Consider the following 19,825-nt stretch of genomic DNA (forward strand, 5'->3'; position numbering starts at 1 on the left):
GGAATTACAAAGTTTTTGCAAATGATTGTATATGATCATTGTACAATTTATACAATTTCTATTCTTACATATTCTATTTGGGTATTTTGTATATACAGTATTACAAGCTCTAAACATTTTATGAAGCTACATGGCTTCAATTTGAACATGTTAAATATTTCTATTCAGTTTTATTTTTGTTTTCTGCTCAATTTTATTTTAACCGCATGGCATACATTTAAAAACAGTACTGTTATTGACTCATGCTCTGATGTTTCTTGTTGTATCACATTGATTAAAAAGTGTTTTTTGCAAGGTTCCTTGTCTTTTTTTAATGAAAGTTTAAATTAACTTTTCTTTAGTTAATATATTGCATCTTTTTTAAAAAATCCAAATTCGTTTGAGTGCTGAGAAGGTCAGCTACATTCTTTTATGGTGGTAACTAATACTAAATATGCAGACCAATTTAGATAACTCTTAAACATGCCTTCATCGTTTATTAACAGTAGATAAACAATTTAAAGGTATTACAAAACACATAATACACTGAACAGGTGCAAATTGTCCTTACCATTTCCGTGCAATGTCACAACATTTAAGATAAACATATGATTAATACAAAAGTCTTAAGAATGTTACAGTGAAGCTCACTGCTTATAGTCAATCCAGTGATGAAGGCATAAGCATGGCTATTTCACCTATGTAACATCACTTCAATGACTTTGTTTTTGAACATGTCTGGATGTTAAACTTCACAGGCTACATAATTTTGGAGCTATGTAGGTCTGAAAAGTAATATATTTAAAGATATAGTAAGAAAGCATGCCATACATCTCTAAGATGCTGAAATTCAACTGTGAAGTGAAGCTAGCAGTAACTGGTGATTTTGTTGTTGCTAGCAGACTGTATGTTTGTCAAATCAGCAAACACACTTACCTGTGTAAAGTCTATAGTGGCTGATGTCTATGTGGCTTTTAGTCTGAAGTGGACAAAATTTTATTAAACATAGATACAGAAATAACTGTTTCGGATTTCTAATATTTTAAGCCTGTCTATCTAAAAGTATACACATCCCCATTTACTTGAAAGATTGTATTAATACATACATAACTGTGCATGTTTACTGGAATGCAGATGGTCTTAAAATTCTAAGCATGAAAAGACATTAGGAATGAGAGCATTTGGCTTCCGTGCCTGTAAACTTTGAAATTATTTACCTGCCAATGTAAATTATATACCCAATTAGTCTTAATATTTAATATCATATGAAAGACTTACCCTAAGAAATTGTCTGATTTGGCAGTTCACACTGCCAAATGTTTGCTGTTTTTGGTAAATCAGTGTTTTGATAATTGTTTTACTTTTTATTTTCTATTGTATATTATCTGTTTCTTGTCAGTGTCTTCCATTTGATCTGAGATAGCAACTTGAGCTGCCCCTTGTTTGCACTTTGATTCATTGCATATGTGGGCTCAATTTTTATTATCTACTAGGAAAAGAGAGGACCCATAATAGTGCCTACATTTGTTTTTGCTTTACCTAAACTCCTTGCTGTTACTCTATGTAATTTGTTGTTCTTTTTGCAGAAGGAGATGTTAGGATGCAGTAGTTGCTTAATGGTTTTATATTTGCTAACTTGAGGTAATCGGTAAAATTGATGGTCTGTTCAGATTGGCGGTGAGGTTCCTGTTGCAAATTCATTGTCTAGGGTATTAAAAATAACAAAATGATCATGAAGTCTGTCTGTAGCTTTAGTCCAATTTGTTGTTACCTGATATTTACTACAGTAGAAGTCAATGACCAATAAACATCATCTGCTTTAGTAATTTTCTAGGTTTGTTTCCTTTCCTGTGGTGGTGGGAATATTTCTTGTTAAAGAAAGAAGTGTGTTTTTGAGTTGAAATTTTGTTAGTTGAAATTTTCTTAATGTTAGAGTTATATATGTATATATATATATATATATATATATATATATATATATATATATATATATATATATATATATATATATATATATATATATATATATATATATGTATATGTATATATATATGTATATATGTATATGTATGTGTGTGAGAGAGAGAGAGATCTATCTGTAATATTATTAAAATTGCCATTTAAAATACTCAATACTTAAAACATGATTGCATGCAAATAAACTTTGAAGGCAGAATGTGTCTACATTATAGTCTCTATTCATCTGTCATATTTAGTTTGGTACTGATGAGGTTTCCTGTTACAGGTGTTTTATTCTGCAAACTAGAAGACTTGTGCCTTCTCTAAAAAAGAAAGACTCATAGATGTAACTATTCAATTTTTGATTTTTGATACTTTATTCTGATAGTACAGAAAGTATAAATGAACCAGGAAAGCTTTGATATAGTATGTGCATGCACATTGTGTAAGATGTATGGTACATTAATATTTACTTTTAAATTATACTGTAAAAACACCAGCCCAGCTGATAAATAAAGCAGTTACCACATTTCCACCTGGTGGAATTGTAGTCTATTATGGTAATGAAGAGTAGTGCATACATTTAAAGCAGTAAGCACATACAAGTATAGATATAGTATAACTGTATAGATACTTTCTTCCTAAATGCCCATTGGTGTTTTAAAATGTACTGACTGGAAAAATTGGATACTGATATTTAAGGAAGAAGTCCTGTGGGTGTAACCTTTTGAAGTGCAGGATTTTGCCTCTACAGGTAGTCCCCAGGTTATGTGCGAGATAGGGACTGTAGGTTTGTACTTAAGTTGAATTTGTATGTAAGTCGGAACAGGTACATCATTTTAATAAATGCTATTGTTGACCTACTGTAACCAAGTGCTCTGCCAATGAATGATCACTTTTCTCTGACCTTTTTATTATTTTTACTTTATTTTCAATGGTGAAGGTTTTTCTATTTTCTTTACTGTATCACCAGCATTTGCATCAGATTTGTGTTTCAGAGACATTCTTGAAGGGAGAAGAAAAAAGGTTAAGATGAGCTCTTCTGCACAGCACTGTACACGCTATCACAGCAGGAAGGCACCCGTCGTCAGCACGTCTGATATACTGACAAGAGACAACTTCATGCTATGTGTGTAACAGTACAAGCAGGCTTGCTATTGAGAATGAATGGGGGCGGCAAGAGGCGGCTCACTACCCGCCCACCACACAGTCCCCTCCACTACAGTATGCTGCCTGCAGCATCCGCCCACCAAGAACAAAAACGGTGTGGCCAAAGGTGGGTAGTGAATCGCCCACCACTGCCCCCATTCAACAGGCAGCCACTCTACAATGCCGCCCCATTCACCCTCCGTGGTCTCCGTTCAACCACAACCCGCTCACCGCTTGCAGCATTACCCACCACACGCGACTGCCCTGTTCGTTCTCGGTGGGCGGCTGGTAATGGACCCCTCCGCTCCATCCAGCCTGCGTCCAGTCAGGAGCAGTAGCTGCGGCAGCGTAGTGGGCGGGCAGCGAACCGCCCCATCAAGCCTCCGTCCCGCACACAAGTGATAGCTGTGGCCCCGGTGACTATGGACCATGGGTCACTGCTTGCTGTCGGGAGCCACCTGAGGGACACTACAGTGCTTGAGCAGCGATATCGCCCCCAATCCAGCCTCTGTCCAGCCACCGCTTGCAGCATCCCCCAGGCCAAAGATGATGGAGCGGCAGTTACTGAGGTGCATGCGTCGCAGCTGCGGTCCCATTCGTAAGTCGTTGGTCAGATGTCTGTAACCTGGGGACTACCTGCATTGCTCTTTACTTTACTAGAAACTTTTTAATGGGTTGTCCCCAAACTTGTATTCTCATTCAAGAATCACATTTGGCCCTGTGAGACTAGATCATTTTATTCTGTGTCTTATGTTTTATTAAAAATACATAAAAGGTCAATTAATAAAAAAATATTCATTTATTGAATTTTATGGTTAGAAATGTATATAACTAAAGAATTTAAACAATATTAATAAAAGTTAATGAATTATTTGCTTTATGCATTCTCTCAAAAGTATTGTTTTAAAGTAGAAGTATTTTTCTTGCTAAACCACAAACATCAGCCTCGGCTGCTCCCAAATAGCAAAGATGGTGGTACATATGATCACTTTATAGCTGGAGTACAATAAGTGACATCCCTTTCAGTTGTTATAATCATTAAGAATATGTGACCCATCAGTTGGACCGTCACAATAAGGCAGCCTCCTTTCAAAGCCATCCAAAGTTTAATGAAGTTGGTTCTGTCTGGGGGACTGATGAGCATCTCCTGCAGAGATAGGTGGAGCTCACAAACACCCTTTGTCACTAATGGTAAAAATACATAACACATATAGAACTCTGGTATACCCACAATATTGAACTTAACCACAAGTAAAGGTGTCATGTTGCTTATTTGCATTTTGCATAGGAAGTTGTAGCTGGATTTGTATTTGTCTGCTGAAGATATATTTAAAATGTTTAGTCTTAAAGGAATGTTTGTATAGTGTGTTTACAACCTATCTCTGTACAGTCAAAGCACAAGTGCTAGATGTAAACAGAGTAGTAATGACATGTTTAACTATATGATTCAAATTATTGTTGAAGTAATGTCCATCTGGAAGTTAAGTAATCAATATCAATTTGCCAATGATATTGTGTTTTGGTGCAAATTTTGCTGTGTATTACCTTGTTTAGCAGTGTCTATGTGCTCCTACAATTGTTAAACGTGAGTAGTTCCTCTTATAAAGAATAGAATGCCACTATTTAGAGAAGCACAAGGTGGTGTAATATTATGCAGTAAAAATTTTATTTTAATATTTTGTACTACAGCTCTTGCACAAAGAATTGTCTTACTTAACTAGAGAAATAGTAACCTGCACCCCATGACTCAATGGGAAAGTGATTTATTACACTGTCTTATACTGGAAGCAGTTAAGATAATTTATTTTATTTGTTTATTTATTTTTTGATTGATTGAATCTGGCCAGAATTTCTTAATTTTTTTCTGAAATAAGCAGCATGTGTCTTCGCTAAATCTTTTCTGCTGTTTTAATAAATACGAAGAGCTACATCAGAGTGGGTTTTCATCTTAAATAACTCTCTAAATCAGATAGTAGTAGTAGTAGAGTGCTCAATTTTTAGTTCTTTTGAAACACAATGTCTATGTTCCTGTATTGATTTTTTTTTTGCCCGAGCTATGGTTTATGACAACCATATGACACCATATGTTTATTTAAAAAAAAAAAAAGAAAAAAAATGAAGTCTCATGGTACCTCACTTAACCACAGCCAGTTGAAATGTAGAATGTTTAGGACTGTCATGAATCTTCCAATTGTCACCTTTGAATTTAAATGCCCACCTCTTACTTGTTAAAATATTTCCTTTACCATACACCCAACATCCTTCTGCATGAAGAAATATTCAACGCTAAAATTATATATTTTTTAATGTTACTTACCAGATGTAGTTTATAGTGGTGGTTGAGAAAAACAAATTGGAAATGTTTCATATGGAATATTAAACATTTATGCGTTTGAATTAAAGATGGGATACTTGACTAATGAACGAGGGGAATAGGTTGATCTTCAGTTCAGATGCACAGCATTTTGGGCATCTATTCTGTTGGCATTTGATGCAGAGGTTTCAGGAAGTAACTATTAATATTTTAGCAAAAAATGTGCACATTTTGACTATACAAATTAATATGGGACATGTGGATTATGAGTCACGAGTTGTATGAGAATATTTTTTCTTTCCCCCTCCCCCCACCACCCCCAATGGACTTTAACATTAGTGAATATGCTATGTTATTTATGCTAAAAGTAAACACTACACTGTGTGCACAATTATTAGGCAAGTGAGTATTTTGACCATATCATCATTTTTATGCGTATATTCCAACTCCAAGCTGTATTAACTTGAATGCTTATTGGATTTAAGCACGTCAGGTGATGTGTATTTGTGTAATGAGGGAGGGTGTGGCCTAAGGAGATCAACACCCTATATCAAGGTGTGCAGAATTATTAGGCAGCTAGTTTTCCTCAGGCAAAATGGGCCAAAAAGAGATTTAACTGACTCTGAAAAGTCAAAAGTTGTAAAAAGTCTTTCAGAGGGATGCAGCACTTTTGGAATTGCTAAGATATTGGTGTGTGATCACAGAACCATCAAACATTTTGTTGCAAATAGTCAACAGGGTCGCAAGAAACGTGTTGAGAACAAAAGACGCAAATTAGCTGCCAAAGATTTGAGAAGAATCAAACGTGAAGCTACCAGGAACCCATTATCCTCCAGTACTTTCATATTCCAGAGCTGCAACCTACCTGGAGTGCCCAGAAGTACAAGGTGTTCAGTGCTCAAAGACATGGCCAAGGTAAGGAGGGCTGAAACCCAACCACCACTGAACAAGAAACATAAGTTGAAACGCCAAAACTGGGCCAAGAAATATCTGAAGACAGATTTTTTCAAAGGTTTTATGGACCGATGAGATGAGAGTGACTCTTGATGGACCAGATGGATGGACCTGTGGATCAGTAATGGGCACAGAGCTCCACTCCAACGTGGAGGTGGGGTACTGGTATGAGCTGGTATTTTTAAAGATGAGCTAGTTGGACCTTTTGCATTGAAGATGAACTCAAAATCAACTCCCAAACCTACTGCCAGTTTTTCAAAGACACTTTCTTCAAACAGTGATACAGGAAAAAGACCATGATTTTTATGCAGGCCAATGCTCCATCACTTGCATCAAGTTCTCACTGCGTGGCCAGCCAGTAAAGGCCTTAAAGATGAAGGAATAATGACATGGCCCCCCTTCCTCATCTGACCTAAACCCTATCGAGAACTTGTGGGCACTTCTTAAACGCTAGATTTACGGGGAGAAAAACAATACACCTCTCTGAAGAGTGTCTGGGAGGCTGTAGTCACTGCTCCACAAAAGCTGATCGTCAACAGATCAAGAAACTGACAGACTCCATGAATGGAAAGGCTTATGACTGTTATTGGAAAGAAGGGTGGCTATATTGGTCATTGATTGATTGATTTATTTTTTTTGAAATGTCAGAGATGTTTATTTGTAAATTTTGAGGTGTTTGTTTATTATTCTCACTATAACAGATGAAAATAAACAAGTGAGATGGGAAAATTTTCATTTTTCCTTTAGTTGCATAATAAATCTGCACACTAATAGTTGCCTAATAATTGTGCACATATGTATTCCCCTGATGATGTTCACACTCACATTTCCGTTGTGAAACATTCAGGTTTCAGGTTTATTAACATTTTGGATTGACTGATAGCACTGTGTTTGTTCCATATTAAAATTAATCCTCAAAAATACAACTTGCCTAATAATTGTGCACACAGTGTATGCATACCATGGTGGGAATGCTGTTGCAATATTGCCATATCTTATATATGCTAATATTTTAGATAATTAACAGATGATTGCCTGATAATGTACAAGTACTACATAAGCATCTAGTGTTTAGTTCTTATTTTGATTTGGTAGTGTTTTATTTGTACAAACCGGATTCCAAAAAAGTTGGGACACTATACAAATCGTGAATAAAAACTGAATGCAATGATGTGGAGGTGCCAACTTCTAATATTTTATTCAGAATAGAACATAAATCACGGAACAAAAGTTTAAACTGAGAAAATGTATCATTTTAAGGGAAAAATATGTTGATTCAGAATTTCATGGTGTCAACAAATCCCAAAAAAGTTGGGACAAGGCCATTTTCACCACTCTGTGGCATCTCCCCTTCTTCTTACAACACTCAACAGACGTGTGCGGACCGAGGAGACCAGTTTCTCAAGTTTAGAAATAGGAATGCTCTCCCATTCTTGTCTAATACAGGCCTCTAACTGTTCAATCGTCTTGGGCCTTCTTTGTCGCACCTTCCTCTTTATGATGCGCCAAATGTTCTCTATAGGTGAAAGATCTGGACTGCAGACTGGCCATTTCAGTACCCGGATCCTTCTCCTACGCAGCCATGATGTTGTGATTGATGCAGAATGTGGTCTGGCATTATCTTGTTGAAAAATGCAGGGTCTTCCCTGAAAGAGATGACGCCTGGATGGGAGCATATGTTGTTCTAGAACCTGAATATATTTTTCTGCATTGATGGTGCCTTTCCAGACATGCAAGCTGCCCATGCCACACGCACTCATGCAACCCCATACCATCAGAGATGCAGGCTTCTGAACTGAGCGTTGATAACAACTTGGGTTGTCCTTGTCCTCTTTGGTCCGGATGACATGGCGCCCCAGATTTCCAAAAAGAACTTGAATCGTGACTCGCCTGACCACAGAACAGTCTTCCATTTTGCCACACTCCATTTTAAATGATCCCTGGCCCAGTGACAACGCCTGAGCTTGTGGATCTTGCTTAGAAATGGCTTCTTCTTTGCACTGTAGAGTTTCAGCTGGCAACGGCGGATGGCCCAGTGGATTGTGTTCACTGACAATGGTTTCTGGAAGTATTCCTGAGCCCATTCTGTGATTTCCTTTACAGTAGCATTCCTGTTTGTGGTGCAGTGTCGTTTAAGGGCCCGGAGATCACGGGCATCCAGTATGGTTTTACGCCTTGACCCTTACGCACAGAGATTGTTCCAGATTCTCTGAATCTTCGGATGATGTTATGCACAGTTGATGATGATAGATGCAAAGTCTTTGCAATTTTTCGCTGGGTAACACCTTTCTGATATTGCTCCACTATCTTTCTGCGCAACATTGTGGGAATTGGTGATCCTCTACCTATCTTGGCTTCTGAGAGACACTGCCACTCCAAGAAGCTCTTTTTATACCCAATCATGTTGCCAATTGACCTAATTAGTGTTTATTGGTCTTCCAGCTCTTCGTTATGCTCAAATTTACTTTTTCCAGCCTCTTATTGCTACTTGTCCCAACTTTTTTGGGATTTGTTGACACCGTGAAATTTTGAATCAACATATTTTTCCTTTAAAATGATACATTTACTCGGATTAAACGTTTGATCTGTCATCTACGTTCTATTACAAATAAAATATTGACATTTGCCATCTCCACATCATTGCATTCATTTTTTATTCACAATTTGTTTAGTGTTTCAACTTTTTTGGAATCCGGTTTGTATTTTATTATTTTGTGAATCTAAATAATAAAAGGAGAGTTTTGAAGCTTAAAATAAAATCAGTTTACTTATAAAGTTAACCAAGTTCAAGGTGTTATACATTATTATAGATTAAAATTTGTTGTATAAAACAGTACACTTAGGAATGTATTAAATGGTGAATGATAAGTATATTTTGCATTGCAATAAAAAAATACTTATCAGGAAAGGCTAAGATAAGCATCTGTCCAGAATGAGATAAAAGCACTGGGGCTTACCTCATTGGGGAGTATCGCTTACTTAGACAGTCTGTAATAGTTGTGAATTCTTTAATGTCAAGTAACAGTAGAAACCCAGAGGATAGTCGAGCATCCCCAATGTTTTTGGCCCCAGCTGTTCATTCTTCTTGTATCCTAGTACTGACTTTCCTATCATCTTCCTAATGGTAGCTATCAGGTCCCCTGCCATATTGTATGCATCCAGATGTAAACTAATACCTATTTAAAAATAATTGATCTGTTTTCATTTGATAAGTTTATATTCACTAATTGCATTGTACACAATAAGAGCAACATTTAAAATTAAAAAAAAAAAAAAGACCATTGGCAGATTTTGTGTCCTGGTAACTTCAGCACACCTTGACAATGTTTTGGCAAAAATACTTGTCTTTCTTCATGATTTGTAGTTGGGCATTAATTAGTTTTGACATTTTGTTTCCTGTAAGGTCGCATTATCATCTCCTTATTTCTTGTATAGAGTCATAAATGGTGTGTTGGCTCTGAGGTTAAGGATCTGCGCTGGTATCCCGAAGGTTGCTGGTTTGAATCCCTGTCACTGCCAAAAGAGATGCTACTCTGCTGGGCCCTTGAGCAAGGTCATAAACCTTCAATTGCTGCAGGGGTGCTGTACAATGGCCGAACCTGCGCTCTGATTCCAAGGGGTATGCAAAAAACCAAGTAATTTCCTTTGGGATTAATAAAATGTAATAAAAAAAATGTCAAAAATCAGATTTGGCCAGAATGGGACTTTCTCCATATTTATTCCATTCGTAGTTTTCATACTCTTTCTCTGTACGTTTAACATTCGTTTGCTCAGAGGTTTAAGTGCTTGCTGCTTCTGATCAGCTCTTCTTTTCTCCACCCTAGTTCCTCGCTTCTTCTCTTCTTTCATCTGCATCTTTTTGCGTTAAAACTGATTAAGTCAGTGGTTGTTGTTGCAATTACTTAGTACATTTTCTTTCATTTTTCACTTAAACTGGTACTTAAATCATTCTTGAGGCAGATTGAAGACTTAAGATATGAAGAGGTAGGGGAAGTGATGGTGAAGGTGGTAAGGATGAGAGCAGTGTCCATACACATGCGCCGCATGGCCACCCTGCTGGACGCTGCTGAGAGTTGATTCTGCAATAAAATAAAAATAAAAAAATGAATAACCTTGGAGGTCAGTCATCACCCCGAAAGCGGATAGTAGATGTCATGTAGTATATGTGTACCAGATTTCAGGTCAATAGTTCAAACGGTTTGCAAGCTATAATGTTTTAAAATCCTGACAGACAGACAGGCTTGGTATCGTATTATATAGGAAGATAGTAAAAATATACACACACATATATTGTACATTTGTATGTATTTGAATATACACTTATTTTTAATGTTATACTGTATTTCAATCTCAGTTTTGGCCAAATATGACAGCCCTAATGTAGATAGCTCTCATATGGCTTGTTTATACTTCACACTTAGAATGCTTACGCGCCCGCATCATGGCTGCCACGTGTTCCCAGCGTTCATTTGATACATCTTCTGATCAGGTCCTTAGAAATTAATGCAACGTGTGTGTGAGTTGCAGTACCAGCAAAAAGTCAGGGGGCGCAGTGTGCTAAAAGTTGGAATGTGACATCAGAGTCTCTGGTTGCTATCTACATGTGACAGAAAGCCGCTTTGCAGATCCTACGAGATCGTTGTGCACGCTTCAATGTTTGATGAATTGTTCGATGTGGTGAAGCAAAATGCCAACATGCAGATGCATTCTTGGTGTTTTATATTCAAGTGTTGCATATTCCCGATCGTAATGACCCAATACATTTTAAAAGTCTCACATACCGTCTTCTGTGTTGTCTTTTTTTTCTCGGGCTTCCTCCGGTCCTGACAGCAGTGGCAAACAGCGATGGATCGCCACACTGAGCACATTAAATGTATGATATTCCAACTCTCTGCACATTTAGAATCCTTAGATTTATACTTGATATCACTTTCATGATGAAATGCATTAAAGTATGTATGTTACATTTTACAGATAAATCAGTAATTTCGTTTAAATAATGAATACTGTTGTTAATTACACACATGGCGGTTGGGCTGCAACAATTAGTTGACATAATCGATGACGTCAACTGCAAAAAATCGCCGACGCAGATTTTTTTATTGTTGACGCGTCATAAACGAAAACTTCAATAGACACTCCAGTCACAAAGAACCACATTAGTTTTTGTAAGTGCAATGCACTACATGAACATCTGGGGGCAGTATCGTTTGTTATTGTTTGTCAAAACTGCACACAGTCCTACCAAAGAAAAAGAACATCTGAGGAGAAGAAGAGTGTAGAGGAAATATAAACGTGGTTACAATGGCGAGTCAGATAGAGGAAGGGGAAGGAGATGGAAAAAAATTGAGACAGAAACTTTCTAAAGTGTGGGAGCACTTCACCGAAAAAGAAAGAAAAGTTGAAAACACATCTGAAATGCAAGCATTCTGGAGCTGTTTTAGCGAGTAAAGTTGGTGTCACGTGTTAATGTTGCTGTTTGTACTATAATGTGTATATCAAGGTTTCGACAATGATAGTTAACCCTTAAACCGACACATACTTGTGGCATCCAGGGGTGCATTAACTTCCATACTTTTTAGCTGCACTTTTTAAGTAAATGTCACAATTCACAAAGAAAATGTGAAGTTTTAATGGAACACGTATTTTTTTTTTTCATGCAAAGAGCATCACAGTTACTGAAACACTGATCATTTTACACACTGCAAATGAACTGTAAAAACTATTAAAAAAAACTACTGCAACAATTTATTTTTATATGTTCATGGTGCAACTGAAGTCATTGATGAAACTCAGTAAATCACCGAGCCAACTGCACTTGAACTGGCTGGCCTGCACACACAGAGGTAAATGCTGATGACTACAGGTTCATCTAGTGCAGTCCCAGAGATAGTGCTGCTGCAGTTTTGCCGGTGCAGGCAGTGTTCATGCGCTGGCTGCTCAACGAATGTACGGCACTGACTGATCAGCTCCGGTGTGCTGCCAAATTGCTCTGTGAGGCAAATGCAGCCAGTTGCGGGGTTCAATGAATTTACGTCACCGGATATACTCCCCCCTGCGTGCTGGCAAATTGCACTGAGAAACAATTTTAGCTGGTTGCGGAGTTCAATGAATGTATGTCACCGCATATACTCGACTACGGCGTGCTTCCAAATTGTACTGGAAACTGACTCTAGTAAGTTGCTGCAGTTTAAGGGTTAAGTGAATATAATTTCAGTTATGTTTGCTAACGTGTTCGGAGCTATAGTAAACGAGTGAACAGGAGTAGCTGAGACATCCAAGTTTTTTTTTCATTTTTTGTGTAATATTTGAGTTCATATGAATAGTAAACCATCTCTAACTAATGTTAGGTAACTTGTGTTTTGGAGTATATCAGTAATTAGCTTGTTGCATATTTTAGTCCATCATTTTTTTATTTTGGCATAATATAGTACATGATATGAGAAACTACAACACTTTTCCTTCAGAGTGTGATGATTAAAACGGCTTTCTCTGTCTGCAAAATCATTCTTGTGCATTCCTGCTACCTGTACTACCTCTGAGCGTCTCTTCTCTGCAGCTGGGAACATAGTCTCAAAGAAGACAGCCAGCCTCACACCAGAGCATGTCGAAATGCTCACGTTCCTGCACTGCAATCAGGAATATATGAACTGAATCTTTTATAAACTTTAAGAAACACCAGTGGTCATTTTTGGTTAAGTTAAATGCACTTTTTTTGTTTAAAGACTATGTGCACTTTAGTTTGTATTGTTTAATGTATTTCTTTTTTATTGTGATGGTCACACTAATATAAAACATCTGATTAATCTCAAATTCGTATGTTTCACTAGTTGTTATTTTAATTTGATTATTATTAATTTTAATTGTGTTAATGCAGATACATCAGGGTGACATTCACAGGTGGACAGACGTGAGCAGATGAGGTATGGAATGCACTGGAGCCCAGAACAGGATGTGCAACCACAGGTCACAGGCATGAAATAATCATGACTAATTGTTAAAAAAAAATTGAACGATTAGTCGACTACCAAAATAATCATTAGTTGGGGTGACATGGTGGCAGAGCGTTAGTGCTGCTGTCTTGCAGGGAGTCACGTCACTGATATTCCCTGCCTGGAGTTTACTTGTTTTCCTGCATGGTTTCCTCAGTGTGCTCCAGTTTCCTTCCAAAGATATGCAGATTTGGTTACACTAAAATGACGCTAGTGTATGTGAGTGCTTGTATTCACCTTGCGATGAGCTAATGCCTCGTCCAGGGACTATTTCTGCCTCGTGCCCAGTGCTAGCTGAAATGGACAAATCCCTGGACTGATGGATTTTAATCATGAAACATCCTTGTCAGAGATATTGCGGTAAGTTGTCACCGGAATTTAATGAGTGTTCCAGGCAATTCACAACACAGCGAAGCCGAACCTGTTCTCACTGTGATAATATTTCGCACTGCAACCTGGTGGATTCCTCCAGATTTACGTAAAGTACGCACGCAAGTATAAACCGTACAACACTTGCGTAGCAGACCCTACCTCACATTGCATTCAGCACTTTAGTAATTTTAATCCTGTAACTGAGCAGGAAGTCTTAACTTTAATATCTAAAATGAAACCCACTACTTATTCCCTAGATCCAGTGCCAACAAAACTAGTAAAAAGTGCAATGGATGTTCTTGCAGTGCCTATTCTAAACATTATCAATAGTTCATTATTGCATGGCACAGTACCTGATACACTAAAAGTGTCAGTCATTAAACCATTACTTAAAAAGTCAGACCTAAACCCACACATACTAAATAATTATAGGCTTATTTCAAATTTACCCTTTCTTTCTAAAATATTAGAAAAGTAGTCGCCAATCAGCTTCTGTCACACCTTACACATTACAATTTATTTGAGAAATTCCAGTCTGGTTTCTTCACTGGTCATAGTACAGAAACGGCACTAACGCGGGATGTAAACGACATTCTGATATCCTCTGATGAAGATAACTCCACTGTAATTATGTTGTTAGAGTAAAGTGCAGCATCTGACACCATTGACCATTCTATTTTACTGCACAGGCTAGAAAATGATGCTGGGCTTACAGGCACTGTGCTCGCTTGGTTTATTTCTTATTTATCACATCGATTCCAATATGTACAGAAATGTGCTGACAGTACTCCATTATACACAGAAGTGAAATATGGTGTCCCACAGGACACTAGGACCTTTACTGTTTTCACTTTACATGCTTCCACTGGGATCTATCATTAGGAAACATAATGTTAATTTTCACTCGTATGCAGATGACACCCAGTTATACCTTTCATTTTGATCAAATGAAGTTTCTCCAATGTTGTCTTTAATTAGTTGTGTTAGTTAAACACAGATAAAACAGAGATGTCAAGTATTGGAGGGAATGACGTTTATCACAACAATATTTTGTCATCATTTAACTCATTTGGAATCACCATTAATTTTACTGAATCAGCCCGCAATCTAGGAGTTATCTTTGACTCTAGCATGTCATTTAAAACACATATTACAATGTTGTCCAAATTATGTTTCTTCCATCTTAGAAATATTGGGAAATTAAGGTGCTTTCTAAATAAACAGGATTCTGAGAAATTAACTTGTGCGTTTATTTCTAGTAGGATTGACTACTGCAATACAGTGTTCACTGGATTTTCAAACTGTTCTTTATACAGCCTCCAGTTATTCCAAAATGCTGCTGCAAGAATTATTACAAGAACAAGAAAGTATGAACAGAACTCCAGTTCTTAAATCCTTACACTGGGTCCCGGTTAAGTTTAGGGCAGATTTCAAAATCCTCCTTTTAACATATAAAGCATTAAATGGCCAAGGTCCGGCTTACTTCTCTGAACTTATCATGACTTACAAACCTGAGTGCACATTAAAATCTCAAGATGCTGGTCTGCTTATGATTCCAAGGATTAATAAAATAACAGTGGTCGGTCAAGCTTTTAGTTACAGGGCCCCTAAACTGTGGAATGGTCTTCCTGCTACTATAAGAGATACCCCTTCGGTCTCAGCTTTTAAATCCCAGCTGAAGACTCACTACTTCAGTTTAGCTAATCCTGACTAGAGCTGCTGATTAACTGTACAGACTGCATCTCTGTTAGTCATTAGTACTAAAACATAAGTAACGTGATAGTTAGAATTTGTTACTAACCCTCACCTATTCTGTTTCTCTTCTCAATACTGAAATGTGGCATTCGGTGCCACAGCCCAACTGCCATTGTGGGGTAGAGGGGTCCTTTCATCGGATTGGCTGGCCAAGCAGTTTCAGCTGTGGAATGACCAAATGGGGGAGGCAGCTTGATGGCTAAGGTCTCCAGGACTCTAAACAAATTCAAATCATATTATGTGATATCATCTACTGTTAAATTCTGGTCCGTACTTGTAAAATTTTTATTTTTATACTGTCTTGTGGATTTGTTCTGATCTGTGGATTGTATTGTATTGACCCCCTTCTTTTTGACACCCACTGCACTCCCAACCTACCTGGAAAGGGGTCTCTCTTTGAACTGGCTTTTCCAAGGTTTCTCCCATTTTTTTCCCTACAAGGGTTTTTGGGAGTTTTTCCTTGTCTTCTTAGAGAGTCAAGGCTGGGAGGCTGTCAAGAGGCAGGGCCTGTTAAAGCCCATTGCGACACTTCTTGTGTGATTTTGGGCTAGAAAAAAAGTAAATTGTATTGTATCTAATGTGACATACCTTATGACTAGAACTGTGAATTGATGGTGACTTGTCAATTCAATTCAATTCAGTTCAATTCTTGATTTGTACCTGATGATTTGCAATGCAATTCAATTCAAAATAATAACACTTGTGCCTTTTTCAAAAATGTGTTTTCCACATAAGTTAATAAGTCTGCTTCTAAAAACTAATCCTCAATAGATTGCAATCAACCAGGTCCTTTAAAACTGGGGCCACAGAAGCCCGGCTGAGATTAACATTCTTTAAAAAAAAAAAAAAAAGTCAGATTTTAAAAATTGTCTGTAAATTATCTCAAGTAGTTTTTAAATAAGTATGATTAACTACGTGAAACTTTTTAGACTCAGAAAACAAAGTAGCTATGCAACTTATTTGTACTAAATATGTTCTCTTAGTTTATAGTGTAACATTTTGATACAAGTAACATTTGTCTAAATGTAAATAGTTCATTGCAGGGCTTCCCACACTTTAATTTGAGGCCCCCATCTAATTTAAATCTAATGCTGCGAAGTAGAGCATGATCTTGAATCTCAGTTACTTGTAACAGTAGCAGCACATCTGGCAAAACTGCAGACCTATCAAAATCAAAGTCAATGCTTAACTACAGTAGACTACTGACACTTACGTGATCAAATGTAGTTTAATGTCTCCAAGCCATGGGTTCCCAACCTTTTTTCTTGGCATACCCCCTACAGGAATTAAATGTTTCAAAATAATAATAATTATTTCAATTTTTTAACTTTTGGTGTGGCTTCTGGCCAATAAAGAAGAAAACAAGGTGGGAGAGAAGCCTTGAAGAAGGAGCACCAAGAGATTCAGTCTGGCAGTGGAATTCAAGCAAATCTGAGCTTGTGGAACCTGGGTCAGCTGCTGTGTTTTTAACAGCCAGTTTTATACCTTTTTTGGTGTGTATGTGTGTGGATGTGTGTAACCATTTCCATTGTTCATTACCTGAGACAGCATCAACTGAAGAACATTTTGAGTTGCTTTTATTAAAAATATAACTAGAATGAGTACAGGCACAAATCACTCGATTCCCAATTAGTCAAGTATCACTAAAATAAATTAACATATATTAAAGGATTACTCCACCACAGAGGACTGCTCGTCATAGTTTGGCTTATCATGCTTACCATGGTATAGTACCTTGCAGTAAGTATGATTTTTACCTTTCTGTAGAGAACTGTGTGTCTTCTGTCCAAATTTCAGTGTAATGTAGATTAAAATGATCATGTCTTACTGCGTTTTGCCTCCATGCCACTTGCCAAAAGGATAGCTAAATAAACTGTTAGTCTTTAGCATGTTGCCTTTCTTTTGGTGGGAAAGTCACTCAACATACTTCATGAACTAGGACATTTGACAACTGCTAGGTTCCTGAAAATGGATTTCCAATACTGTGATTTGAAAATTGAATTGACGCGAAAGGATCAATAAAAATCTATATATCGATTTGTTCTAATGGCTTTACTAATGACTGAAACCAACATGTTTGATTGTCTCATTATTTAGGGGAATAGGCTGTTTACGTAGTAGAGCAGTCAACCAAATGAACTAATGAATGCTCATCCAGAAGTACAATGCATGAATGTAGCAATGAAGAAGAATAAGGAACACACGTTTTTAACCTGATAATACAAAAGAAGCTTGTCTATCTGATGCCTTGTATTTTACATACCATAACAGAATGGAAAAAGAATTAAATGGCAATGACTGCAGTTGAACTTTCTGTAGCTGTTAACCCCTAGTGGCTGTCAGAAAAAGGGGGGAGAACGACTGCACTGGAAGATTGGTGCTCAGTTGGTAAATGTGACATGCTCTGTGATTTTAAGTCACATATTGTGACATCGGTTTTGGTTGAATTGAAAAGCAGACATTTGTGACCATTTTATTTTACTGGGTTTACATTTGAATATCTCTAAAAGTCTGTCTTCCAGAACTCCCAGGATGAAATGGTTAGTGAAGTTGTTTTTTTTTTTGTTTTTTTTTTTTATTTTGTAACTGGTTGCTCTGCTATAGGGTGGGGTGTATCCCGATATCCCGGGTAAATTGCCTATACATTCTGGCACCTTAATCATTGTCTGTCTCTAATTTACTATCTGTCAGCACTTCACCACCTAACAGCTAATGTGTAGTGAGCTACAAGAGGCTCTGAGGCAATGTTTATAATTTTACAAAAGGCTTACTAAAGGCTTTCTTTCTCGCTTTCTTTTTTGTTTTGTTTGTATAATATACATTTTTAAGTGTTTCTCACTGGGTCTGTAGAAATGTATATTTAATAGTCCCTGTGATATATATTTGAGCAAAAAAGAAAAATAAGAATGAACTTGCTTTTACTACATTTAGTAAAGATTTCAACAATTGAATTATATTTATTAAATCACTTCTCCTTCTTATCGTACAGGTCCAGAAACAAGTACATCCAAGCCTTTCAGCCAAAGAAGATGGCCTTCAGTATATTGAAGTTCTCATTCTACAGCTGCTGAACATGTTATGTGTGGCACAGCCACGCACGATCCAAGATGTAGAGGTAATAATTAGTTCATTTGTAGGCATGGGTGATTGTGAAAAGGTTATTGTCTGTAAAAACATTAGAATATATGGTGTTTTTGAGAATGTGGATTACATCACAGTTAATACATTTGCAGTGATGTATATGTGTGTTTTAGTTTGGAAATGCTGCTATTTGCATACAACATTCTTACACAGGAATAAAATTATATATATTAGATTTTCAGAATACTAAAAAGGATTTTCTCACCATACATGCTATCTAGAGGAGATACAAACACCTACCTTCCTTTTTTGTATTTATTAATTCCTCTCACTTCTTTAAATGGGTTTGATTGTTCCATTCTCTTGTATGCAAAATAAATTATATAAATGCTTTTTCTGTGACCATTTAAATTGCTTGCCTTTTTGTTGTTTCCATTAATTTGCTATGGGGCACATTTTTAGTCAGTTTATTTAATTCTGTTCATTCTTTGTTTTTATGTTGTGTTTATTGACAATATGAATTAGTAGTGGTTGAGTTTATTCAGCTGGCATTTTTTGTTTGTATGTTTAAAGAGCCATTTACTCTAAGGATTTGTGTCTGCTGCAGGTAAGCAGAACAAGGCATTTTGTCCAGGTGTAAAATGATTCCAGCAGTTGTCTTTGTTGGCAATAGAGGACAAAATTAGTGATTGTATGTTCATGCATGAATGTACCCTCTGATGGAATGTTGTATCAATCAGGGGTAGGTCTTACCTTAAAATCCACTTGAAGCTAAGCATGTTTGGGCCAGGCCAGTACTTCAATGGGAGACCTACCAGGAAAAACCTACGGTAAGTTGCTCCTGGAAGAGATGTTGCCACAGCCAGCTGAGAGCAGTTACCATGTGGTCTGAATATGGATCCCAGTGCAGTGACTGGGAAACTGTGCTATAAAAATGGCACTGTCCTTCAGATGAGACATAAAACCGATGTCCAGACTCTTGTTTGTCATAAAAGATCCCTGGGCATCTTTCATAAAGAGTAGGGTGTATCCCGATATCCCGGGTAAATTGCCTATACATTCTGGCACCTTAATCATTGTCTGTCTCTAATTTACTATCTGTCAGCACTTCACCACCTAACAGCTAATGTGTAGTGAGCTTACTGGTGCAAAAATGGCTTCCACCACATTATCCAGGCGGATTCTGCACATTAGTTGTAATTGAAGTGGCTTCCCACTCACTATGTAAAAGTGCTTTCGGTAGTAAGTAAAGCGCTATATAAATGTAAAG

At 37.2% G+C, this 19,825-nt stretch overlaps 1 protein-coding gene across 1 annotated transcript in view; it reads left to right on the top strand.

The window, feature by feature from the left end:
* Positions 1-19,825, top strand: part of sos2 (son of sevenless homolog 2 (Drosophila)) — a 107,781-nt gene that overhangs the window by 33,960 nt on the left and 53,996 nt on the right. Inside the window, exon 2 of the mRNA XM_039740992.1 lies at positions 18,464-18,589. Within this exon, the coding sequence (XP_039596926.1) occupies positions 18,464-18,589 (126 nt within the window). The remainder of the gene's footprint in view (positions 1-18,463; positions 18,590-19,825) is intronic.

The sequence above is a fragment of the Polypterus senegalus genome, chromosome 18, assembly GCF_016835505.1.
Source record: "Polypterus senegalus isolate Bchr_013 chromosome 18, ASM1683550v1, whole genome shotgun sequence".
NCBI lineage: Eukaryota > Metazoa > Chordata > Cladistia > Polypteriformes > Polypteridae > Polypterus > Polypterus senegalus.